Source organism: Trachemys scripta, chromosome 1, assembly GCF_013100865.1.
Source record: "Trachemys scripta elegans isolate TJP31775 chromosome 1, CAS_Tse_1.0, whole genome shotgun sequence".
Taxonomy (NCBI): domain Eukaryota; kingdom Metazoa; phylum Chordata; order Testudines; family Emydidae; genus Trachemys; species Trachemys scripta.
This window is the reverse complement of record NC_048298.1, coordinates 100,990,936-101,018,418: the sequence shown is the minus strand read 5'-3', so window position 1 is coordinate 101,018,418 and position 27,483 is coordinate 100,990,936. Positions and strand designations below refer to the sequence as shown.

The 27,483-nt window shown below is 43.4% G+C and overlaps 1 protein-coding gene and 1 long non-coding RNA gene across 2 annotated transcripts in view; one reads left to right on the top strand and one right to left on the bottom strand.

Moving 5' to 3' along the window:
* Positions 1–1,450: 1,450 nt before the first annotated feature.
* On the bottom strand, positions 1,451–3,745 carry LOC117881693. Its single transcript, XR_004646843.1, has 2 exons — positions 3,439–3,745; positions 1,451–2,556 (listed from the first exon to the last, which is right to left on the bottom strand). It is a non-coding gene; the product is annotated as an uncharacterized LOC117881693 (long non-coding RNA).
* A 1,341-nt stretch (positions 3,746–5,086) lies between these two features.
* KDM7A (lysine demethylase 7A) overlaps positions 5,087–27,483 on the top strand; it is a 101,518-nt gene continuing 79,121 nt past the window's right edge. Inside the window, exon 1 of the mRNA XM_034779258.1 lies at positions 5,087–5,260. Within this exon, the coding sequence (XP_034635149.1) occupies positions 5,148–5,260 (113 nt within the window). The 5' untranslated portion in view covers positions 5,087–5,147. The remainder of the gene's footprint in view (positions 5,261–27,483) is intronic.

Sequence of the window (27,483 nt, the reverse complement as noted above, 5' to 3'; positions counted from 1 at the left end):
TATTACCAAATATCTCCAATGGATGGAGATGGGACACCAGTTGGGGAGGACTCTGAGTTATTACAGAGAATTATTTTCCAGGGGTCCAGCTGGTGGGTCTTGCCCACATGCTTAGGGTCTAACTGATCTGCCGTAGTTTGGGTCTGGAAGGAATCTTTCCCCAGGTCACACTGGCAAACCTTGAGGATTTTTCATCTTCTGCTGCAGTGGGGGGCATGGGCTGAACTAGAGTAAATGTTGGATTCTGTATAACTTGAAATCTTTAAATCAAGATTTGAGGACTTCTGTAACTCAGCCAGAGGTGATGAGCCTATTATAGGAGTGGGTGCATGAGGCTCTGTGGCCTGCAATGAGCAGGAGCTCAGACTAGATGATCATGATGTTCCCAGCTGGTCTTAAATTCTATGAGTCAATGCCCTGTATGTCCCTACAGTGCCATGCCCTATGGGCTTCCCAGCAAACACCCTGTGTTGCCTAGTGCCAGGCTTTATATATCCTTATAGCACCATGCCCTGTGGGTGTTACAGTAAGTGCTCTGTGCTGCCCGGTGACAAGCCCTACATGTCCCTATAATGCTGTGCCCCTCCCAGCAAATGCCCTATGTCTCCTCACACCAGGTCCTACCTGTTCCAGGGTGGACTGATTTAAACCAAGATGATTTAAATCACCAAGTAGAAAGCGTCAATTTAAATAAACTTTTCCGTTTGTACTGCAGTTATTTTCTAAAGAAAGGTGCATTCTCTTTAGTTCGTATCACCATCAAACCATGCTGATTTACAACTAGGTCGGGTCTTTGCACTAGATTTGGTACATTATTTTGCCCCTTGAGAAGGTACACTATATACATTTATGTAAGTATTGATATAGCTTAATATTTTCAGATTCTTATTAATTGTACATATTTAGTATGCAAGAAAATAGTGAATGATATCTCTTATTAGATAATTAAGTTTTTGATCATGATTTGTGACAAGCTGCATTAGGATGGTAACTGCAATTTAATTAAACACACAACATATAACATTTATTTTTCTTAAAACAAACAAATAAATTTCTCTTTTAATTTCACATTTACAACTAAGTGATTTATTAAAGGAGCAGCGGGATTAACTGTAGTAATTGAATTAAATTGATCATTTCAGGTCAGCCTCGGAAAATTTTCAAATATGCCTAAGTGAAAGTGACTGGAGTTTAAGTTCCTACTCGCCTAAGTTTCTTGAAAATGAGACATCAGTTTTGTAAATTACTTAGGCTGTCCTTCGGACTTATAAAACTAGTAGATCACATCCCCTTCCTCCTCATTTTTATTCATAGACTGGAAGAGAGAGACAAGTTTTCCAGCTTTTTCAACTCCCAAATCGCTTTCTCAACTTTGAATGAATTAGTCCAAATGAAGAAAATATTCTCCCTGGGCCTGCAGAAAAAGCTATTGCTGTCCAAAGCTGATTTAGCACTTCAACTAACTCTGGTCCCAGGTGCTTATCCAGTTCAATGGTGTGACTTTCTTTAAAACATCATCAGCAAACAGGTACTGCTTGAGTGGTTCACCTCCAGCCTTGACATTTAGTATAGTTGGAATGACTGAGGGGTGATTATTAGATGTCCATGTTGTAACAGCAGCATGTTCTTCAGCAGTTAGGCATCTACCTGGATACCTTGGGTTGAAAATACTGGCATGGAAAAGAGGTGGAGAAAGTGCTTGATTCATTTACTTCTTTACTGCCTGCAATTTAACTTTGTTGTTGGGTATACTTTCTTCAGTGTCTCTTGAAGTTCTTTCCAAATTTCAACAGTGTCAGCAACACAGCAGTAATCTTTCTAGAGTTTGCCCAAGGAGGACATGGATCAGCATTCACATTACACTCCCCGTCAGTACCTATCCTGGGCCGGGGAAGCTAATGATCCAATCAGTGGACTGAAATTCGGTGATGAATCCTGGTCATGTGCCACCTGAGGCATGTTGCACATACACTAAAAAGTTTGTCCAAGGCTATGGAAATAGGTTTCAGGAACTTCAGCATGTCTTCTACATTTCTCTTTAGTCCGATGCTGACTATTTTGTCTATGATAATCCCATCTATTTTATCACAATTTTCTTCACAAATTTTCATCAGAATAGGCCAGTTCTTAATAAACAGCTCAAAACAGTCAACCACTGAATTCCATCATACATCTTGGGGGAGAATTAGTTTAGCTCCTCCTGCTCTCTTTGGGGAAGCTGAAGCAAACTGGCTGTTACAGAAGTACTTTGCAATTTCAACACTACTTTCTTTTACTCCTGGAATTGTACTTAAGTTTTGGCTAGAACATGCATCAATTGAGCACTGCACCCGTATATCTTTCAGGTTCCCTAAGTTATCTTCTTCTAGATTTGCTGGTCCTGATTATAAACTCATCCATGGTTTTACTGGATGACAAAGAGTCTTTTTTTTAAATACAGGTAATTTACTGTCTGATGTCTGTTTAGTTGCAACCCTGGTGGTATCAATAGATGACTCTGAAATTGTAGACACTGTAGATTATGGCAGTTCATATCCCTTTTGCCTGAGTTGGATCCTGAAAAAAATGGTAAAATAAGTCACTCATGTATTGAGTATTACACAATACACTGCTTTAAAAAAAATTGTAAAGGAAAGATTCCTCCTACTGCAGTTGTCTGCACTACTGTTTAAATTATAAAAGTTATTCTACACCAATTTTTATAGGGAAAATAATTAATAAACCATAAGGATTATCTGAATCTATTTAAGTTGTTATATCTAACATACCAAACAGCTTGATTTTTTTTAAATGTTAAAACTTTACTTTTAGACAGTAAATCTTCACCTAGGATGTTTAATTATATTAAGCAATAGAAATCATTTCACAAGGCCAGCAGTGACAGTACAAATGTAATTGACATATCCTTGTCCTACAAACTAACATACTAGTTATATTTTGAATTCATACATAAAATTCACCCAAAACTCAAATGCATAACAATCATTTAATCATTTACTAGCATAGTAAGACATGGTAGGCAATCCATAAGAAGGGTGCAAAAATAAGTTTCCTAACCAGCTGATCCAGATTGTTCAGATATGTCCACATCATTTTCTTCAAAGTCATTGCCTTCTGAGGAGCATTTTTCATAAAGTTGTTCTTTCATTCTGACAACCAGGCCTTGCATCTCTTTGTTGCACTGTTTACATTTGGCATGTGTTCTCTTTTTACCCACAGGTACAGGATTTCTTGAAAGCATTCCCAAATAGGGTTGTGGTTTTTTTTTTTTTTATTACCCTCAGCCATCAGAGTTTTTTTCCTCTCCAGTTTCCAGGTACTGAAATCAACACTAGAGGCTGCACTCTGCTCCTTCTTCCTTGTTACATTCTCCCCCCTCCCCCGAAAAACAAAAGAACAAACAACAATCCAAGACGTTTGCTAGCGTAACCCACATACCTTTTGCACTACAGTATTTTGTTTGGAGATGGAGAGGCAGTTGAGAAATTAATGGATTTCTGTTTGTCTCTCTGTGTACACTTGCATGGAAACAGAGCAATGTTATTTGCTTGAAGTGGCCAGACCCATCCAGAAGCAAGGGCTGGTAGTTACTGGGCAGATCAGTGTTTTTTCATGAGCCAGAGAGAAAGTGGGTGAAGTCATAAGATGAGTATTGAGCCAATCAGGAGCCACATTGGGAAAAGCTATAAAACACAAGAGGGAGAGCATCCAGGTGAGCTGAATGGATGATCTTGATGAGATCATAAAGGTGTCTCCTGTAGTCAGAGGTCAGGTCCAAATGCCTTTTTCTTTCACCCAGTAGCACAGTGACAGGCTCAAGCCCTTAATACAGTATGTGACCTATTGTGCCATATTTATAAAGCTTGACCATAAACATTAGATGTTTTGCTCCTGATTCTTTCTTTATACAGAAAAGAAGCCTTTAATGGAAAAGTGTTTGATACAGACTCATGGATTCAGCATTTTTTTAATTTAATGTCCTAAATGATTATAACTGTAGGCCTTAACATATTTTGTATTAAAATCAGATTTCATTTTAACTGGGTTTATTTTTAAATGGAAAAATATTAGGTAAAAAAAAAAAAAAGTCCAATTTAAAAATTGGGTTTTCATGTATTGTTTTTAAATCGATTTTTACCCCTCCTCCATGTCACAGTGGTTTTCAACCTTTTTTTAATTTGCAGGCCCCTTTAAAATTTTCAAGAAGAGGTGGGCACCCCTTTGGAAATCTTAGACATAGTCTGCAGACCACAGGCTGAACTCCACTGCCCCATAGCGTGGTGCCCTGTGGCCGGCCTCTGAGCAGATGCTCGGTGCCGCTTCATGCCAAACCCCGTGTCCCTATAGCACCATTAGACTCCCAGCAAATGGCTTGTGCCACCTGGCGCTAGCAACCATGTGTCCTCTATTGCACCAGACAGGCCCCATGGAAATCCCAGCAACGTCCCGTGCCGGCTCCCCAACACCCCCCCGGGCTCCCCATGCCCAGGGGCCGCAGGCACTGCCGCCCCGCCCCCGCGATAGGGGATCCCCCTGTGTCATTCACAAGCGTGAAAAAACAAAGTCTAGAACTTCGGGCAAGTCCGGCAGCTGTCGGCACTTTCCGTAGAGGGGAGGCGGAGGAGTCGGCAGCCCCCTCCGTCCCGTCTGCCCCGCTCGGTTACATAAGGGAGACGGCTCTTCCCCCCTCCCAGCGCTCGAGCTCTTTCTCTCTGTGTCCTCGCGGAACCCTTCGCTCCCCTCTATCCCCCTCCCCCGCCCGGAACTGTCACGCGGGGGAAGGGAGGGGGGAGGAGCGAGCGCGTGCCCTAGCTGCCTGCCTGCTCCGCCTCCAAAGGGAGTTGTGGCACGTGCTTTTCTGTCGCGCATCCAATATAGCGTAGACGGCTGGCGGGCACGCTCAAGCGTCGCATCCGCTCGTACGTCTTCGAGCGGCTGCTCTCAGGAGGCAGAAGTTCCCAGGCGCGCATGCTCAGCGGTGGAGCGTTCACTGGCTAAATGACTGTGTGGGCCGCACGCGCGCGCTCTCTCGTGTCGCCTCTGGCGCGCGCGCTCCGCGGGGCTGGCGCGCGCGCGCTGTTGTTATTGGTGCCGCTGGCGGCGGCTGTTGGAGGGGGAGGGTGGCTCAGTCAGTGAGTTCTTTAAAGATGGCCGGAGCGGCGGCGACCGCGACCCCCGTGTACTGTGTTTGCCGGGAGCCCTACGATGTGAGCCGCTTCATGATCGAGTGCGACATCTGCAAGGACTGGTTCCACGGCAGGTAGGGGCCGGGGAGCCCGCGGGGCGAGGGGAGCCCACGCCGGGTCCGGGGGGGGGGACGAGGGGAACAGCCCGGGGGTGGCAACTACCCCGGTAACAACAACCGCCACCAGCGGGAAACAATGGGGGGACGCGGCCCCCTGGCGGGGACCCGTCGCGTCTCCGCGCCCGGACCTCCTGGCAGGGCAGCTGCGAGCTCCCCCGCCCCGCCCCCAGGTGTCCTTTTGCCCCACGCCACCGAGCTGCACAACCCCGCTCCCCGCCCTGCGCCCCCGCGGGGAGCCGCGTGCGGGGTCTCCGGCCCGGCGCCGAGGGGGTGTCACCCGTCAAAGTAGAGGGAGCAACAGCTGAGGGGCTCTCGGACCGCCGGAGAGCGGGGGCAGGAGCTGCCCAGAAGTTGAGCTCGCGGGGGGGAGTGAGTGGGTGCTAAATGTGGGTGTGGGGGGGATTCCCCCGGCTGCCTCCGTCATGCAGGGCTGGGAGATGCCGGCCGCTCAGTGGGGGGGAGAGATAACATCCTCTTCCCCAGCTGCCTGCCCCGGGCCGTCAGGGCTCCCCGGCGCCGGGAGCTCCCGGCGGCGGCCGTGCCTGGGGTTCGTGGCTCGTTCTGTGTTTTGGGTCAGTTCCTGCCTTTCCTGGGTTTGACGTTTCTTGTCCGGTCCCAAGCGGCTTCCCCGGCCGCGGCCGGCTCGTGTGTGTTTTGTAAAGTGTGCGTGAGAGAGGCCCGAAGCTGCGGCAACCTTGGGTCTGTGTGTGTGTGTGTGGGGGGGGGGGGGGGGGTGGTATTCACGGACATTTAAACAAAGAAACAAGTTGGGGGCTCGGCGGCTCAACTAGCTGTTCGATTCTGGCCCCAGCTGCCTGGCTCAGGTTTGGAGTCTGTTATTTGGAGAGACCCAAGCGCTGGGATATTTACGGAGGAGCTGGTTGTGATTGTAGGAAGTACGTTTTGATTGACAGCAGGACATTTAAATACCCCCATTTAACAAAAACAGACTCACGATGTAAAGCAGGCTAGACAGCCAAGTCTCCCTCTGCTGGATGTGGATGGGAAGAATGAGCACATGCTTTTAGTGCTCAGTTCAATTTTCTAGATTCAAGGTACGCTGGAGGCAGTGACAGGCCCAAAAGTTATCTATCCAGTAAAGTTAAAAAAAAAAAAAAAAAAAAAAACAATCAATTATTCTGCTGCATAGTTAGCTCTGAAACTTTTTATCGGGTTTGTTTGTCCATTGCAGGTGTATTTGTCTTCTCATATCCCAAGCATGTGGTCCTGTTGTTGTGAGCAGGGAGTGTGCATTGACAATCTGACAGCAGTTCTGGCAACAGTTGCTGGGTGTAGATTTAGGCCCCACATTTAGGTTTTGTTTGAAAATAAAAAAAAAATTATTTTGGTAACTTTTTTTGCTGGGTGAGGAATATTAATAATTTCAATACTTTTTTTTGTTTTTTGTTGAGCATGTGTTCAGAGAATTCAATCAGACTTCATGTATATGAGCCTTTCACACAACAGCAAAGGACAGTAAAAAATGAGAAAATTGGAAAGTATAGTTCTAAAACCACAAAAATTAGCAAGGGGATTTAGAAAAGGTGTAGGGTTTGAAACTACTTTCTTAATTGATTTATATTTCAAATTGATAGTGATTACACCTTTATTCTCCTGCACATACAGAATCTGTTTAGATTTGGAATTGCAGCTATTTGATGTCCTCACAAATTATCTTCCTGCTGTATTATCTGTTAAATAATAATTTATTTGCTCTGCATTTTTCAGAGCACAGTGAGATTGGACCTTGCCTTTACCTACCTTGTTTGAGAAATTTGAATTAAGCTAAACAATGCATCCTGACACACAGGCCCTTTGATATTTATTGTTTTTAATGGGACGGAGGGTTGGGGGGAAGGAATCTTCTGCTTTTTAAAAATTTCTTCTTAAATCGGGATGTACAATGTTTGCCTGGTACAGTGAAAGGCAAGCTCTCTTCTCTCTGGACCGATCACATCTCATGAGGCTGTTAGCTAATGAAATATTATGGTAAGATTTTTTTTAATTTCACACAAGGTTATAGGCCACTGCCATGAAAAAAGTGTTATCCATCATCATGAAGTAGCTGCCTCTTGCTGGTACTAATTGGAACATTGATAGCATATAGAAAATAGCAGAAAATGGTATGTCATCCTTCTAGCGTCACAATTTATTTGGGCAGATGGTAGTGTAATACATGTTTTACCAAAATTAAAACTCAAGTCATTTGCTGTACATAAAGTCATAGACACAAATCTTCACACAACTTAGGGGATAAATTATAGGTTACCTTTCTAATATAGAGGGGCATGCATACAAGGGTATTGAACCATTATATTTCCTTGGTCATTAATACCAAGCACGGTGGTGTGTGCCTATAATCCCAGCTCCTTGGGAGGCTCAGGCTGGCAGATCACTCAGGGGTTCTGGACTGCGGTGCGCTATGTCGATCAGGTATCCAGTGCCACTGACAGCCCAGCCAGTGGGTAGCTGAATGACTGGCTAGAACAGGGGTAGGCAACCTATGTCATGCGTGCCGAAGGCGACATGTGAGCTGATTTTCGGTGGCACTCACACTGCCGGGTCCTGGCCACCGCATTTTAATTTAATTTTAAGTGAAGTTTCTTAAGCATTTTAAAAACCTTATTTACTTTACATACAACAATAGTTTAGTTATATATTATAGCCTTATAGAACGAGACCTTCTAAAAATGTTAAAATGCATTGCTGGCACGCGAAACCTTAAATCAGAGTGAATAAATAAAGACTCGGCACACCATTCTGAAAGGTTGCCGACCCCTGGGCTAGAACAACAGGAATGATGTGTTGTGATCGGCGCGTTCTCTGTGAGGGCTGATGGACTGATCGATCACGGTGGTCATTAACACTGCACATAAATTATTGGAATTTAAGGGTTAAATGATTCTATTCTAGTATCTTAAGGAAATAAATTTACCATTTCTGAAGCAGCATAATAGAGGTGGTACAATGAGGGAAAGGCTTCTTTGTTGCTAAACACTCAGAATATAACTGATTTTTTAAATTGTTTGAAAATCCTTTTGTGTTCTGCTTATTTTTTTCAATGTTAATGGTATTGAATAGTGTCTAGTTGATCATCCAAAAGGAGATGCCTATTTCTACAAACTTGGTGCCTTTTACAACTTAATATGCGTTTCTTCCTGGGTCTGTTTTAGATTTAGACATTTATATCCATATCTGTTTAAAATAATCACAATTTCACAAATGAAGCTACATTCTTGGTGACGTTATTTCAAAGTGAGTGAATTATAGAGGGTCATGAAGAGGAAAACTACAGCACCATTTGTGTGCATAATGAACATTACTTTTGGTATAATGTGAAACTTTAAATAATTAAACTTCAGTTTTGGTCATCTCTGAATTCACAGCATTGATATGCAGTTCTCACCCTCAGACTTAATTCCATATTTAATCTAACCTGTTGAAAAGAAGTAACTTCATATCCATTCTGGTGAGAATTGTTACCAGTACAGAATTCTGCCATTTAGTTTTCAGTTGTGCCTAAGGTCTTTTCCAAACGTGTCTCTGTAGTGATAGTTCATTTGAAAAGGTAGAATGTTCATGTATTTTGTAGTTTGAGGACTGGTTAGTAAAAGTGCAGATGCCTCAAGGTCTCTTCTGCCTTTTAGAAGACTTCCTTATATCAATTCTCGGGTCTAAGACTAAATCAAGAGATTGCACTTTATTCTAACTTCTAAAAAAATTATTAGAGTAAGTATAGTCTATAGCAGGGGTATGCAACCAATGGCATGGCATGCAAACTGATTTTCAGTGTCACTCGCACTGCCCAGGTCCTGGCCACCGGTCCGGGGGGCTCTGCATTTTAATTTAAAATTAAATTAAGCTTCTTAAACATTTAAAAAACCTTATTTACTTTGCATACAACAATAGTTTAGTTACATATTATAGACTTATAGAAAGAGACCTTCTAAAAATGTTAAAATGTATTACTGGCACATTTTAATGTTTAAAATGTTTATCAGAGTGAATAAATGAAGACTCGGCACACCACTTCTGAAAGGTTGCCGACCCCTGGTCTATAGAGTCCGAGGATGGTAAATATCTGCTTCCAGACATTAAGATGTTCTCAGAACCATTCATTTAATACAATATCAACCTCAAAACCAGTTTTGTGTGTTCCCGTGGCTGTTAGCATTAACAACATCATATATCCTAATAGCAGAGGGGTAGCCGTGTTAGTGTGGATCTGAAAAAAGTGACAGAGTCCTGTGGCCCTTACAGACTAACAGACGTTTTGGAGCATAAGCTTTCGTGGGTGACGCGTGCGTCTGACGCAGTGAGTATTCACCCACGAAAGCTTATGCTCCAAAACGTCTGTTAGTCTGTAAGGGCCACAGGACTCTTTGTAGCTTTTATCATATATCCTAATTACAGTATTTGGCAGATTGAGGATGAGATTTCTTCATTCCTGGTTAAGCAGAGAGAATGTTATGACTTTCTCTTCTGAAATCACTGTTTGGTGTGAAGGGCCAACCCTCAGAATTCAAGGTGGTGGTGGCGGGAGGTGCCTTTTGGAATGCCATTCCTTCTCTAGCCTGTCATGGATGCTTTCAAAACAGGTTGGACGCTCATCTGTGTCCGTTCTGACAATTTACAATTTATGGATGCTGACAAAGAGAAAGTTGCAAATAAAGTTATGAAAGGAGGCGTTGAAACTTTCCTGGCTAATTAAAACTGTGTGGGTATCTGGTGTGATTACGAGGGCAGGATAAATTAACTAATTTTCCCTTCCAGAAAGTACTCCTGTTGCAATGGGAATGTTCCCTTAATTTTTAATTACAAAATGTACATTGAATCGTCCAAATTTAGAAATCTATGGCTCTCAGCTAAGCTTTCATAATTCATATTTCCTACATTTGTTGCTGTAGTTAAGTGAGGTTTTTTGCTTTTAGGTTTTGATTGACTTGGTTTCTGTGACAGGTTTCAGAGTAGCAGCCGTGTTAGTCTGTATCCGCAAAAAGAAGAACAGGAGTACTTGTGGCACCTTAGAGACTAACAAATTTATTAGAGCATTAGCTTTCGTGGACTACAGCCCACTTCTTTGGATGCATATAGAAGCTTATGCTCTAATAAATTTGTTAGTCTCTAAGGTGCCACAAGTACTCCTGTTCTTTTTTTTGGTTTCTGTGGAAACTGATGTTAGACTGGCCAAAGTAAGGTGAGGGAAGGTTTCTTAAACTTATTTTCTCTAATTTAGCACTATTTCCACAGAAGCAAGATAGAAACTCCCAACTCTGTTGTAGTTCAAAAAGGCTATGTCTGTCCCATCCCCAACCCCGAATAAAAACTGGTTTTCTGTTTTACAACTTTTTAAAAACAAGCCTCCCTCTCTTAGCTCACTTTGGAGTAGTACTCGGAACATTTGGTGTCTGATTCCAGCCCTGCCACAAATTTCCTAACTGAGAACAAGTTGTTCTCTTGTGCCTCAGTTCCCCTTCTGTGACATGGCTTCTCTTGTCAGAATAAACTCTTTAATCTGTGCAACGTGCTCATATAGAACAGTGTTGAAAAGTCTAATTCTTGGAATTGTGTGGATATCTGTTTTGAGTGCAGTTGTCTTGACAAACTGGCATTTGTCCAATTTGTATATGTGCTCTGTTTGAAAGCAATGCATTATCTTTTCCTTTACATCAATAGTATGTTCCCAATTCTGATATTTGATTTTTTTTTTAGTGCCCCTGCTCCTTGAGTCATGTGACAACGAGAATCTAACTTTCCCTTTTTAAAAAAAAATTTAACTTCTAGCCCTCATTTTGGGGGCGGGGGAAGGGGAAGTCTGAAAAGGTGAACACTAAAGGCTCAACTCAAATGTAGATAAAGACTCTGAAGTTTACTTTTTTTAAATTATGATTTTTTTAAAGCTACTCATGACTGAAGCCTGACTCATAATTTTTGAATCCTTAGATTGGGCAATAATGTCAACATTTTGTTTCAGTGAATGTTTTTATAATATCATTCTTAAAATTACAGTGGGAGGACAATAAGGTGATTTCATCACGCTAAAATAGGTGGTGATTAGTTAGGGAACTTGAGTTTTTAATAGTGCCTTTCATATGAGAAGAATCAAAGTATCTTGTGTACATAGGAATCACTTTATCCATTACTGAGTGTTCTGGGGTGAAATACAGCTGCTGTTTAACAATGTATAACAGTGCAAAATTTAGAACAGGAAGTGAAGAATACTATATCCAATTAAAATCTGTAAGAGAATCTAGGTAGGCAGAACTCAGTTTTCCAGACTAGAATCAGGCCAGGACATATTGAGCATACTATGTATATTTGTTTGTTAGAATGTTGGTAGTATGTAATACAGTACAAATGAATTATTATGTAAATAAAAAGATTCCAGGATTGTCACTCTGAAGCCTAGAATGTTCGAATCAGTGTGAAGTGATGGAAACAGCTACAAGCATAGTTGAGAGTTCTTTGTTTAGAATATTGCCAGGTTCAATTGTTATAGGGATTCACCGTCTGTTACTGTCCAGTTGTTAAGTTCTCAGCCATTTTCTGCTTTTTGACACTTTCTGAATTGGACTCTTTCAACAGCATGGGTTTTACATAGTTATCTATACTATGCTGCTTAAAAGAATTTAAGATTTAGAATTATTGGTTGAAACAGTTTAGTTGTAATCTATATGGTATTTAATTGCTCTGTATCAATCATATTGTTAACGTTGCCTGTTTAGTGTACCCATTTGAAAAAAATAAAGAAGCATACTTGAACTTAGTAATCACTTCTACAGAAAATGTTAAGTGAGTTAGTGAAGACAGTTCCTGTAAGGTGCTAAGTATGAAATTTAACTCATTAGTAGAGAATTTGTATTGCACCACCATCTAGGTAAGTTACATAGAAAATGTTCAGGTACATTAACTTCCTGTTTGGTTTCTTTGACATACAGTTAATTTGACTGAAGAATTGAAGTCATGGTTTATAAAGGTGCTCTTATTTTCATGGATGTAGGTTGTGTTGCTCTTTTAATGAATCCAATATTTTTATGTCCTTAATTGTGTACGTAATGGGATCCCTTGTTGGATGGCCCTTAATTCTTAGGATAGAGCAGTGGTGGGCAACCTGCGGCCCACATGCGGCCCATCAGGGTAATCTGCTGGCAGGCCCCGAGACATTTTGTTTACTTTGACCCTCCACAGGCATGGGCCCCCTGCAGCTGCCAGTGGCCGCGGTTCACCGTTCCTGGCTAATGGGAGCCGCGGGAAGCGGCAGGCCGCCAGGACGTGCTGGATGCTCAGGCCTAGGGCAGGGGGTTGGTTGCAGGGGGCAAGATCTGGGAGGGAGTTTGGATGCAGGAGGAGGCTCAGGGCTGGGGTGCAGGAGGGCATGAGGAGTGTGGGCTCTGGCCAGGTGACGCTTACCTTGGGCAGCTTCCAGTTGGCGGTGCAGCAGGGCTAAGGCAGACTCCCTGTCTGCCTTGGCCCTGTGCGGCTCCTGGAGGGGTCTGGCTTGTCTCTGCAGCCTGGGGGGGTGGGGGGGCGAGCTCCGTGTACTACCCTTGCCTGCAGGCACTGCCCCCGCAGCTCCCATTGGCTGCAGTTCCTTGCCAATGGGAGCTGCAGAGTCAGCCCTCGGGGCGGTGGCAGCGTGTGGAGATCTCCCTCCCTCCCTGGGGGGGCCACAGGGACATGCAGGCCGCTTCTGGGAGCGGTGTGGGGCCAGGGCAGGCAGGGAGCCTGTCTTAGCCTCACTGCGCTGCCGGACTTTTAGCGGCCTAAAATCTCCTGGTTTGGCTTCAGTAGCCTCTGGGAGATAGAGCCTGATTCTGGGAGACTCCCGGCGAAACTGGGAGGGTTGGTAACCCTAGTTGGCACATGTGTATTAAACAAGCACTTGGCCTGTTGTACAAATACTTGCACTTTGGAGTACATTGTTCGTTCTTTTCAGAACCATGTCTGAACAATTTTGACTTAACTTGTAAAGACTTTCATATATTCAATTCACAGACTTGAAAAGCGATATTTCACAGTCTAAGAAGAATTTATTCTTAATTTAATAACAGTATTCCAGTCAGCTATGGTTCAATAGCAAATTGCCACTGACCTGTTTAATGATGCGGAAGGACTATTAAGTTGTTTTGGTGAAGTATTTAGGGAGTTTAAAATTGTTGGTAAATATGAGAAATGGTTCAGTCTTTTTTCCATTGTGTGACATTGGCCTATGAATACACAGAACTAACTTACATTTTAGAAGTTTCAAGTGTCTTCAGATATGTTTCTGCTTCATGCCAATAACATGGGTTTAAATGAATAGTTCTGTCTTTCCAGGTCAGTTCTGCTTCAAATTGAATTAATACTTAATACCTTTCTCTCCATTATTTTGGCATTAAGTAAAGTAGATTTTCTTGCTGAAAATGTTGAGTTCATTCTTCCTCTGCAGGGCATAAGCGCTTAGGTTTGCCACAAAAGCAAAAAGCTTTTATAGAAGATCATTCTACATTAATGTAAAAGCCAAATGCAGGGAGTCAAAATATTCTAAATTTTTAATATGTTGAAGTATTAAATCTGTTTTCAATAGAACTTCAGTGGACAAACTGCAGCTATCCTGCTAAACTTATCCCTACATTTAATTATGTTGTTTCTATTTACATTGATGTTTTGTTTTATTCAGCTTAAGGCTGTCTTAAAAACACTATGCATGAAAGTGGGGGGAGGGAAAGAAAACATTCTGAGAATTGAAGTTTTTCGTGTTCCTTTTTTTTTTTTTTAAGAAGACATAGACTTGATTTGATCTGGATCATTCTAGAACAGGGGTTCCCAAACTTGGTTCATGGCTTGTTCAGGGTAACCCCCTGGCAGGCCGTGAGACACTTTGTTTACCTGAACATCTGCAGGTATTGCTGCTCGCAGCTCCTATGCGTTCAGAGGGCAGGAGGGGGATTAAGGCTGGGCCTGGGGCAGGGGTAGGGCCCGAGAGGGGGTCAGGAGTGCAGGCTCTGGGCGGCGCTTACCTCAAGCAGCTCCTGGAAGCAGCGGCATGTCTCCCCTCTGGCTCCTAGGCAAAGGCACGGCCAGGCGGCTCTGCCTGCTGCCCTGTCCACAGGTGCCACCCCCGTAGCTCCCATTGGCCGTGGTTCCTGGCCAATGGGAGCTGTGGTGGCAGTGCTTAGGGCAAGGGCAGCACACAGAGCCCCCTGGCTACCCCTGCCTGTAGGAGCCGGAGCAGGGACATGCTGGCTGTTTCCCGGGAGCCATGAGGCATGGCGGCTAGCAGGGAGTCTACCAGCCCTGCTGCACGGCGCCGCCAGCCAGACAGTCGATGGCCTGGTCAGGAGTGCTGACTGGAGCTGTCAAGATCCCTTTTCAACCGGGTGTTGCAGTCAAAAACCAGACACCTGGTCACCCTAGGTGTGGACCCTGTTGTAGTGTACTAGAAGTTCTCCTGTGCACTTTAATCTGTTCTGCTTTGAAACAGGAATAGATCAGAGAGCATTACAGAACATTTAGTGTGTGGCAGCAGGGTCCACACGGACACTTAGTTTATGGGCAGGCTAGTGTGGGGTAGATTTAAACCCTAGCTTGCTGCTAACTAACCGTTCATGTAGGCAAGCCCTTATTAGTTTGTCAGTTTTACACTGTTGCTGTTTCAAAAACCCGTGTGGATAGTAGCCTAGGCACTTGTAATCCCCACAAGCTGAGTTTGGCTGTAAACTTTAGACTCTTCACTGACATAATAAAGACTAGAAATCCATGATTAATACCTACATCACCTTTCAAACTTGTTAGCGATTGGACTATCTGTGTTGGACCATACAGACTTGCCTAAGATGTGCATAAATATTAAATAATTCAAAAATGTAATTGTAAAATTTCAAAACCACTCAAAGGCATTAGTTCAGTGGTCCCCAAACTTCTTACCTCGTCCCCGCCCTTACCCCTGTCCATGCCTGCCCACTGGAGCCAGGGCCAGGAGCAGGGCCATGGCTCTGGGAGGTGAGGGACTGAGGCTGGGGCCCTAGCTAGGTGTGGGTGCAGGGCTGGCAGCCAGTGCCCCTTGTGGGCTGGCCTGGGCCTCAGCTGCACCGCTCGAACATTCGTCCGTGCATCCCTGGGGCCCACAGATTGGGGACCTATGCATTAGTTCTTATCAGCGTAATAAGAGTATGTTCAGTTTTGAATTTCTAGGTCAAATTGAGCTATCCTAGAGTAAAAATATTGCAATATTTTTCAAATAGTGAAGAGATGAAAATTCTATTTTATGAATCACATGTCCAGTTTACTTACTTGCTTTGCTAAAATATTCTTTTGACAATGAAATGCTTCTAGTGGCTGGTCCACATAGAAGATAGCCTACTACTACTAGCAGGTGCTCTGTTAGCTCACATGTTAGAGTTCTATGCTGTGGAGCTAAAGAGTGCAACCCTGCTGATAACACCTATAGGATCAGTATTGTTCCATACTGTAAAATGGTTTTTAAAAAAGGCAAATTAAAAATAAAGTGCTGTACATAAATATAAACTAAGTTTGCAAAGTCAAACACTCAGAAGTTATGAAATGCCAGAATTAAGGCTACCTGTGTATTCTTAATTTGGCCCCCTTGTCAATAAGCATTATGAGGCATCCTTTAGGTCCAGGATTACATATTTTTTTCTATAGGGCCCCTGCCTCATTCAGTGCACAGTACAGATGGTGCTAAGGGATCGCATCAGGCTTGTGTAGTGAAGGAGGCTGTTTGTAGGACTAGTGATTTATTTGATGTGGAGCCTGCCTGCCCACAAGATGCAGGTAGGGGTGGCCCTGCCTGAGAAGGGACTGGTGCAGGTTGATGACCCAGCATTCCTCTCCACCCCCCCCCCCCGCCCCAGGCTGGTGGGCGGCAGGCTGGTGGTGGTGTTTGCATGCAGTGACCCCACTGTTTTGGTGCCCCTGCAGATGGTAACTGGACTTTTGTGTCCGGTCAGTACTTCTGACTGGACAACCTACAGGTCCTCTTTTGACCTGTTTTTTTTTTTTTTTTTTCTTTTTTTTTGGTTGGTTTGTTTGTTTGTTTAAACTAGAAAATAACAGGCACCTGGCAACCCTAATGCAGTAGACTAAATCCGACTGTCTCTAAGATTATGCGGTATTAATTGCATTGTTAAAAAAAAATAGCGATTCCATCAGAAGAGCCGACAGCTTGCCTTCATTTCTCTAGTTCTATGTTAAAATCTCTTACAGCATCTCTGTTTACACAGAGCTGTTAGCATGAACAAATTAACTGAAAGATAACTTGTTCTAAAGTTGACATTAAAGCCAGGTTTGAACTAAGATAACCTCATGTTTTGTATTCAGTGAATCATTGAATTCATTAAGATTGTGTGAGATCAGTGACCTCTAAAGCTGTATATAGGAGATGCATATGGTGAAGACCTTGATACTAGACTGTCATGGAAAGTGTTTACTAGCTTTCACTAACTATTCAGGAGGAAAACTTTTTGGGAGATCCTAATGATACAGTAGCAGAGTCTGCAGAAAAAGCAAAACATTCGTTGCCATCTGCAAAATAGAAAAGAGGCTTTAATAAAAATGGACATTACTTTCCAGCAGACATGAGTCAGTTTTTAGAGACTTACGGAAAAATGAATATGGGTAGAAAATGTAGACCTCTCTCCTCATAAACTTTATTTAAATTTTTTTTTTAAGTAGGTACAATGGTAGTTCATGGATGGACTTTTCATGTTATTGAAATATTGGATATCAAGGATTTTTTTTTTCAAAGCCCAAAAGAATGGATGCACTAACTTTATAAGCAACTGTCTCTAATTCTAATTTGCTTTCATTTATTAGACTATAGATTAACACCACTTGTTAGCTTAATCCCTCACATTCCCTGTAAAGTTGGTGGAAACAGTAGAAAGAATTACTCTAATTTAAGCGAGCTAGCGTTGTTATATATTTTCAGATTTCAAGAAGCAACGAGACCTGAGAAGCAATATTCTGTTTTATACATAAACTTTTCAAGCCTTTCACCTACTAGTCTGAAGACAAAGGGTATGTCTACACTGGAGTTGAGATGTGATTGCAGCTCAAGTACACATACCCACACTAGCTTTAATCTTGCTAGTATGACCACAAATAGACCTGAAACCGCGTGGCCTGGGCTTCAGTACATGCTGGGAACCTGTGTATCAGGATTCTTGGTGGGCTAATCCAGCCCACGCAGAAGGTTGTGCCATTGTGGCTTTGTTGCTGGTTTTTAGTCGTGCTATCTAGATTAAAGCTAGCGTGGATATGTGTACTTGAGCTGCAATCATATCTTCAATTGCAGTGTACACATACTTACTAGTTTCTCAGGTGACAAATTGCAGGAGCACAACCGTATTTAAAGGAATATAACAGCTTTATAATGGAACTATAGCATTATCAACTATAACAGTTTTAAAATTCTAACGGAATGGACTGTCATCTGTGCTTTTGCTAAATCTTCTCTTCCTGGTTTCACTCCACTCTTCTCTCACACATGTCTTTCTGTATTTAGTGTGGCATTCTTTTCTTTCTACTCCCCCTCTCTTAAATATTTCTTGTTATCTCTGTATTGTGTTCAGTTCTCTTCCTTCTTTCCTTCCTTCCTTCCTCTATCTCCCTTCTTCATGTACTCCGTTTAAGCTAATCCCTTCAGACCTCGTCCACTTTTGAAAGTTGTACTGGAATAACTGTCAATGAGGGGTGCTATTTTATTTTTTTAAAACCACCATAGCTATACTGTTATAAACACTAATATGGACACAGTTATACTGATACAGAAGTGCCACTTCCTGTATCAGTATAAGCACCTTTGTACTGGCATACCTGTGTCCATACTCAGTGGTGATGGGATTTGTTCTACATAACTATACTAATATAGTTAAAGTGGTACAACTTATGTGTAGACAACAGCTTGGTCTCTTTGTCCCTTGTCCACAGTCTCACTCTTCTATATCCCTGGGCTTGAAAGCTTTCTTAACAGCTATTAATTCAAAGACTAAGGGCTAGTCTACACTGGCAATGCCGTGGCAGCGCTTTAACGTGCCTTGTGTGATCGTGGCGCAGCTCTGGGAGAGCACTCTAAAAAAAAAAAAACAAAAAAACAAAAAAAAACTACCTCAACGAGGGGCGCAGCTCCCAATGCTAAGCACTGTTTACACTAGCAGCCGTGTTAGTCTGTATCCGCAAAAAGAAGAACAGGAGTACTTGTGGCACCTTAGACAAATTTGTTAGTCTCTAAGGTGCCACAAGTACTCCTGTTCTTCTTTTTACTGTTTACATTGGCGCTTTACAGGGCTGCAGCTTGCTGCGCTCAGGGGTGGTTTTTCATCCTGAGCGAGAAAGTTGCAGCGTTGTTAATTGCCAGTGTAGACAAGCCCTAAGTCCTTATGAGCATGCAAAAGTTGCAGCATTTAAAATAAAATGTTTTTAAACTGATTAAGTTAAACTTATGCAAAAGACACTGTGGATGCTCTTATTTTGGCATAAATGAGGTTTATTTCTTTTCAGTTATTGACTCAAGGTAAACAAAAGACAGCTTGATTTTTAAACCAAAGGAAGTGGCCATACAGCTTTTGTATCAGTTTAATTTAATCAATTAAAAAAATTAAATGGTGCAACTTTTTTGGGTAGATAAAGCCTAAGCCTACTACAGTAGAACCTCAGAGTTACAAACACCTTGGGAATGGAGGTTGTTCGTAACTCTGAACAAAACATTATGGTTGTTCTTTCAAAAGTTTACATCTGAACATTGATTTAATACAGCTTTGAAACTTTACTATGCAGAAGAAAAATGCTGCTTTTAACCATCTTAATTTAAATGAAGCAAACACAGAAACAGTTTCCTTACCTTGTGAAATCTTTTTTAAACTTTTTTTTTTTTAGTATGTTTAACACAGTACTCTATTGTATTTGCTTTCTTTTTTGTCTTTGCTGCTGCCAGATTGTGTACTTCCGGTTCCAAATGATGTGTGTGGTTGATTGGTCAGTTTGTAGTTCTGGTGTTCATAACTCTGAGGTTCTGCTGTACTGTGGATGAAATATACCTGCAAAGCTGGGTCTCTAAAGACAGTGCCATTTTACTTTCCATTGACATGTCTTTTCTCTTCCATCAGTAAATCAACTTCCTCCCCAGGCTAATCAGTATTAACCACCCACAAGTAAAATCAGTTATGATGTTTTCCTCTCTATCACATACAACTCCAATTAATCCATCCTGGACTCCTACCTAAATAAAACAAAATTGAGTTATTTATCGTAACTACACCCCAGAATAAATTAATTCTGCGCTTACCCTTATTCATAAATAAGTGAACTGGAAGGAACTCCCAACTTTCCCTATAAATAAAGGAATTGGTAAACCTCTCTGTTTTTTCTTGGCTCTGCTGTTACTATCCTGGACTCACAGGAAGCTCTCTGCCTCTCAGTTCCATTTTTCCTTATGGACTGTTATCTTACCCAAAGGGGCGCTGAGGTGGGCTAGACAGAAAATTGTGGGGCTGTTATCTTCCCAGCAGCTACTGCTGTTTGGCTGCTCAGCTCTAAAGGCAGTACTGCTGCAAGCAGCAGCACAGAAGTAAACGTGGCAGTGCCATATTATGCCATCCTTAATTCTTCACCTTCTCAGAGCTGGGTGGCCGGAGAGCAGTGGCTGTGGCCCCCATTCCCACGAGAACCCCAGTTCCCTTCATACCCACCCAGCACTCAGAAGAACTCCAGTGCTTCTCGCACCCCATATACCTCTGCCAACTTGTCCCTTCCCCCTGCTCTCTAAAAAAGCCCCACATATCCTAGACCCACATCCGCAGCCCTTCATATATCCCAGAACCCTAGGTCCCTTAAGATGCCACACCTACAGCCCCTACACATGCACCCTGCCCATATCCAGATCCCTTCCCCCGACTCTGACAGCTTCTATGCTCCCTTGGACCGGCCATAACTTCTCCTCTTCCCCCAGCACGTGTTACCGCAGGTACCTTTAGCCATAGCCCCGAGAGTGGAGCCAAACCTAGCCCAAAAATGTCCTGGAAGGAGGTGGGGAATCCCTCTGACAGCCTTCACAGAGACTCGGTGTAGCCAACTGCTCCAAAGAGAGACACCTAGCTTCTCTCCGCTGCCTGAATGGCCCACCTCCTATTGCACTTGAGCTGTCCAAGTCAGTGTGGCTTCCTCCCAGGAAGAGTGTTTTTAAAGTGCGCCCCCTGGTTGCTAATAAGCCTGTGCGAAGAGCAATAGGCTCTGTGAGTGGAGGCCAGACCAGGAGCTCAACCTGCTTTGCAAGATTGCACCACATGGGTGAGAGTCCTGGATCCTTTGCCATATCCTCAGGCACTCCCCAGCCACTGTGTGTGTTTCAAGTAGGTTGTATGTATCAGCCCCTATAACTGCCAGCAGCAGTAGAAAAGTAAGGGTGGTAATATATCATGCCACCCTTACTTCTGCGTAAAGTTTGACCTTTGTGCGGGGAGAGGTGGGGATGGCAAAGGAAAATCTTGGAGTGGCTTTAGCCCTTGCAAGTCCCCCACCCTCAGTGTTGCCCCTGTTGCAGTATAAAACAAGAGAGTTGATCTCTGTGGTACTCTGAACACTAACCTTTTAGACATTTATAAGTTAAAGACGTTAAATGACGTCCAGAAAAAAGCTAACAGACACTGCTCTCTAGCCACCCGGTACTGAAGGCAGAGAAGAGAGCAGCAGCTGCTGGCCAGGCATCTAGCTGTGAAGGGAGAAAGAAAATGTGGTCACTGGTTGCAGATGACAGGTAGTCACTCTTCAGTTTCTTCACAGCTAAATTATAGGGGAAAAAGTTCCATGGCCTCTGCAACTAGTTGCTTGTGGAAGATGGTCTCTCTTCTGAAGTGGTCACTAAGGCAGGTTTTACTATACTGTGGCATGGTCTGCATACAGAAGAGAAGGTTCTTCAAGTAGTGTCCCTATGGGTGCTCCGCTGTAGGTGTGTTTGTATCCTGCACTGCTGATCAGAGAACATTGGTAGCAGTTTCCGTTAAGCCTGCACACGTGCTGTCTCTCCTCATGTCTTGCCATGAGGCTAGTCAGTATGCACAGGCTAACCCCACTCAGTTCCTTCTCAACCACCCTTGGCTAGAGACAGAGCCATTCACAGTCCATTACGACCATTGCTTTTGATTTTGCATTTCTGTAGTTAGTTAGCCTCCTAGTACTTAGTGTAGTTATAGTAATAGTTTTTTCCCTTCCCCCAACAGGGTATGCCTGGTTCATGGGGCTTCAAGAAGTGCCTTTCTTGCAAAGAGGCAATCCCTGTTGCAGACAAGCACTTCCAGTGCATACACTTGGGGAAGGCCACATTCAGCAAAAGTGTGGTTTCTGCCAGCAACTCAGGCCCAGGTCTTGTAAGGATAGAGAGGTCAGATAGCAGATCATGTTAATGGAGGCGGCTCTCTGATCCTCTCGGGATCCTTGCCACAAGTTACCTGGCAGACGTGAGTCTTTCCCACAGCCCTCAACATCTAAATGCTGTTGGTTGAAGAAACAAGCCACTGACCCCTCTCGTAAATAGTTGAAAAAGAGAGCAGGAAGTCCCCATAGTGAGCCTTGAGATAGCCACAAACTGTCTCCAGCACGCTCGGTTTCCTTGGTACCGTTAGCACTGCAACAATTCCAGCCTGGTATCCACGGCTTGCGGAAATCTACAGTGTCAGGTACCATTGACAAGTCTACGAACCTGATGGGCATGGGCACGGGCACAGAGTCAATGGTGCTGCGGGATAAGGACAGGAATAAGCACTCTGCTAAGAAGGCATTGCTGGTCCGCGATTCTCCAACAGTACAGTCATTGATGCCTTATCCAGCACTAGAGCAACTGGTACGGGCAAGATCCTCATCACTCCCCCACCTCTCCAGTACCGTTAATGGCACCGAGTCAGTCAGTACTGCCAGTATTCTAACACTCAAGAGACCTTTGTATATCAGATGTACTGAAGTCTCCTCTTCTCGGTACCGGCTCTGCCCAGCATGGGAATCTTCCCCTCTACCCTGCCATGCTCCCCTGCTCTCTAGTGAAGGTTTAGATAGCGAACTGGAGGAGGTGGCGTCACAGTACTCCTCCCAAGCCCTTACGGTGCCCACTATCAACAGAGTCCCCAGGCATACTCTCGAATGGCCCCACCACTGCTATCTTGGTACAGCCACCCATGGGCACCACCACTGAGCTCTGTGCCGCCGCCACCACCACCCCAGTGGCCATACTGGTACTCTTGGGCTGCATATAGCCACCATGTCTCTCGAGCTTCTAGCCCCACCCAAGAACCCTTGAAGTGCACCACTTCTGTCTCAGTATTCAGAGTTTCAGAACCTCCAGAAGAAATCGTGGAGGAACAAGAGGGCAATGTTGAGGAAGAAGTGACCCTGTCATGCCTCCCTGGATGAGGCAGTCATGCCTCCCCCACCATCTCTGGCGGATGACTTTTTTGCCTCTTCCAGGACCTGGCAGAGAGTGGCAGACACTCCACTAGACTGCTAGAAGAAGTCGAGGGCACCCACCATCATCATCTCCTTGACATACTCCATCCCCTGCCTCAAAAATTGTCCTACCCATTAATGAGAATTCTGGACCCTGCAAAAACCATCACCATCGGTGTCACCTACCTGAGAGCAGGCAGACAAAAAAATATGTCCCAGTGAGAGACTGAATTCCTCTTCTACCACCCTTCACCCAACTCCATTGTGGTGGACACTATTAATTCCCACAGCCGTCAATAACAGATGAGGTCCACTGCCTATGATAGGGACTGGAAGTGCTTGCACCTTTTGGGGAGGAAGGCATACTCCTTGGCCATGCTTCAGTTTCAAATTGCCAATTCCCAAGCCCTGATGGCAAAATACAACTATGTAAACTATTAGAAACTGAACGATTTTATTGAGCAGCTGCCTGAGTCGCATTGCAACCAATTTAAGGCTATCATCCCAGAGGGACAGTTAGCGGCCAAGACAATGCTACAATCTGCCCTCGATGCAGCTGACACGGTGGCCAGGTCCATCTCCATGTCTGGGTGATGTGACATGCATCATGGCTTCATTTGTCAGGCTTCCCGAAAGAGGTGCAGTTGACTGTTGAGGAACTTCCCTTAGTGTCTTCAAAGCTCTTCGCAGAGAAGAGTGATGGCTCTTGTCACACACTGAAGGATTCTAGTGCCATTCGCTGTTCACTGGGCATCTGCATGCCAGGACAAAAGAGAAAATTTAGTCAGCAGCCCCAGCACAAACCACACAACTCCCAATACATGGTTTAGCATTACTACGAGCCACAAAGAGAGACATTTTTGTGGTATAAACCATCTGACCTGCAATCTTCCTCATCCCAGCTGTCCATGTCCAAGCACCAATTTTGACATGTTGGTTGAGGCGTTGATAGACCACTCCCCTTCCCCCGCCAACCTCGACAGCTGACCACTACTATCCACCCATTTGGGCAGCGTTCCACAGCACTTAGGAGCACATAATATCAGACCAATGGGTCTTAAAAATGGTTCTCAATGGGTACTCTATTCATTTTACCTCCCTCCCTCCTCCATCACACCATGTCTTCAGGGATCCTTCTCATGAGAATTTACTATGACAAGAGGTAGATCATCTCCTCTAGTTAGGAGCCCCAGATCCTTAAGTGGCCCCCTCAAGGATTTGGGGGGAGGGGATAGCTCAGTGGTTTGAGCATTGGCCTGCTAAACCCAGGGTTGTGAGTTCAATCCTTGAGGGGGCTACTTGGGGATCTGGGACAAAATCAGTATTTGGTCCTGCTAGTGAAGGCAGGGAGCTGGACTCGATGACCTTTCAGGGTCCCTTCCAGTTCTAGGAAATAGGTATATCTCCATATATTACTAGGAGCCATAGAACCAGTACTTCAACATCTATGAGGCAAAGGGTTCTACTCAGCACTTACCTCAGGTGGCTCCTGGAAGTGGCCGGTACCACCCTCTGGCTTGAAGGTGGCCAGGTGGCTCTCCGCACTGCCCCTGTCCACAGGCGCCACCCTCGCAGCTCCTATTGTCCGCGGTTCCCAGCCAATGGGAGCTACAGAACTGGCACTCTAGGCGAGGGCAGCATGTGGAGTCTCCATGGCCTGGCTGCCCCTGTGCTTACGGCCGCAGGGATGTGCTGCTGCTTCCAGGAGCGACATGGAGTTAGGGCAGGCAGGGAGCCTACCTTAACACTGCTGCGCTGCTGACCAGACTTTTAATGGCCCCCATTAAATGGCGGTGCTGACTGGAGCTGCCAGGGTCCTTTTTCGACTGGGTGTTCTGGTCGAAAAATGGACACCTGGCAACCCTATAATTTGGATGTAAGTTGAGGTTGGAAGAGCATGAATCTGGTGGCAGCCAAGGTGTCTGAGTACCAGAAGGCCTGCTGATCCATCTGAACAATTTATAAATCCACCTGTATTTTTGCAAAGCTCCCATGCTTACTTACCAGTAACCACAGTTCAAAAATATAAATAAAAAATATATAAATATAAATAATAATCACTGGCCCCATCTTGAATAGTTTGCTCTATAATTATGCTTGTTATGTATGAGGAACTACTTATTTACCTAGTTCATAGCAGTTTGGTATAAATTATAAGAAACAAATGAGTCCGCATAATTAAATCAACATAAGAGCTGAATATTATCTTTCAGAAAGCCTTTGACAAGATCCCTCACCAAAGACTCTTAAGCAAAGTAAGCTGTCATGGGATAAGAGGAAAGGTCCTTTCATGGATTAGTAACTGGTTAAAAGATAGGAAACAAAGGGTAGGAATAAATGGTCATTTTTTAGAATTGAGAGAGCTAAATAGTGGTGTCCCCCAGGGCTCTCTATTGGGACCAGTACTGTTCAACATATTCATAAATGATCTGGAAAAAGGGGTAAATAATGAGGTGGGAAAATTTGCAGATGATACAAAACTACTCAGGATAGTTAAGTTCAAAGCAGACTGCGAAGAGTTACAAAGGGATCTCTCAAAACGGGTGACTGGGTAACACAGTGGCAGATGAAATTCAGTGTTGATAAATGCAGAATAATGCACTTTGGAAAACGTAATCCCAACTATACATATAAAGTGGTGGTTCAAAATTAGCTGTTATCACTCAAAGAGATCTTGGTGTCACTGGATAGCTCTCTGAAAACATCCACTCAATGTGCAGCAGCAGTCAAGAAAGCTAACAGAATGTTGGGAATCATTAAGAAAGGGATAGATAATAAGACAGAAAATCTCAGATTGCCTCTATATAAATCCATGGTTCGCCCACACCTTGATTACTGCATGTAGATGTGCATCTCAAAAAAGATGTACTGAAATTGGAAAAGGGCAACAAACATGATTAGGGGTTTGGAACAGCTTCCATATGAGGAGCAATTAATAAGACTGTGACTTTTCAGCTTGGAAAAGAGACGACGAAGGGGGGATATGATAGGAATCTATTAAAAAAGCGATTGGTGTGGAGAAAGTAAATAAGTTTTATTTACTTCTTCTCATAACACAAGAACTAGGGGTCACCAAATGAAATTAATAGGCAGCAGGTTTAAAGCAAACAAAAGGAAGCATTTCTTCACACAATGCACAGTCAACCTGTGGAACTCCTTGCCAGAGGATGTTGTAACGGCGAAGACTATAACAGGGTTCAAAAAAGAACTAGATAAGTTCATGGAGGATAGGTTCATCAATGGCTATTATCCAGGATGGGCAGGGATGGTGTCCCTAGCCTCTGTTTGCCAGAAGCTGGGAATGGGTGACAAGGGATGGATCACTTGATGATTACCTGTTCTCTTCATTCCCTCTGAAACACTTGGCGCTGGCCACTATTGGAGGACAGGATACTGGACTAGATGGATCTAGTATGGCCATTCTTATCTTTGTTTACTAATAATGCAGTATTGGAATGACAATGGAATATAATAAGACTAATGGATGGCTATTGGCTCCTTTTTTTCCACAAAAGAAAAAAAAGAAAATTCAGTTTGGTCAATTCTTAGTAGCGTGATTATAAAAATGAATATCTTTGGAATCCTTTGTCTAAGTCTACTTCCTCATCAGTCAGTTTGATCTTAGATTTAAGGTTTAAATGACTTAGTTTTACTCTCCAAATATTAATGATTTGTCTTAGTTATTTAGACTAGCCTTCAAATACAGTTCATTTTTTCAGCTTGCTTTTTCTATACAGAAGGAAATGTTTGTATCTGATGACAAAATTTTCAATCTGTTTATCAGTCTTCATCTGCAACCCAAGCTCTAAAATCTTTTGATTGTTTAAATGTGCTCCCTGAAGGAGTGACAAATTGTGACTTAAACAGAACACTTTCTGCTTACAGAATATCTCCAGAGCCATTTGGTGGATTGGGACAGTGACATCTTTAGCACTTTCTGTTGTCTGAATCTTCAGATTTTGCTTACTTGGCGTCCTTTTGACACTTGGAGACAATTGACTTGAATTAATGACTAACCAGACTTCCATGGGATCTGCCAAACTGATTTGGTATCTCCACCCCCATTCCCCTGGATAAAAATGCTCACGTTGGCATTCTTTTCTAGGGACAAGGAGTGGGAGGGGTTATTCTTTGCTTATCTTGCAGTAGTTGAAAGCTGGTTCTGCTAATAAAGGTACAACTAACGTAAAAGTGTTTAGTTGGCATGTGCAACCTAGATACAAAACTGAGCATAGGAACTGTAGGCCATGCTTTAAACCTTTTGTGTAGTAATTTTGTTTTGATTTGTGATAGTTTGAAAATTAGCAATAATACCTTATTTTAAAAGGTATGGTATTAATCTTTAACACGTACATAACTATTGCAAGCACAAAGTAGCTAAAATGGGGATTTTCTTTCTATTTTATGAAAGCATCTTTTGGAGAGAAAATCCTGTGGAGATGTCATTTTTAAAATTTATTTTAAAGCCCCTTCAAAATATCAGTTTTATTTAATATGCATTCTATACACTTACGTGAGGCTAAATCATTTTGTTTTAAAGTTCTCTTCATTGTACAAACAAACCAAAACAACCTCCATATAAACCCTCTAGCTAATATAACAATATAACTAATTTTGAAAGGATTCTGTTACTAGTGGTGGTGGGAAGGTATATTTGTAATCCGTTGTTACAGGTGTAGTTCTAGTATTTCACTTTGCAAACACTTCATGGAGACTCAATTTAACTGCCTTGCAACTTCAGTTTTGTA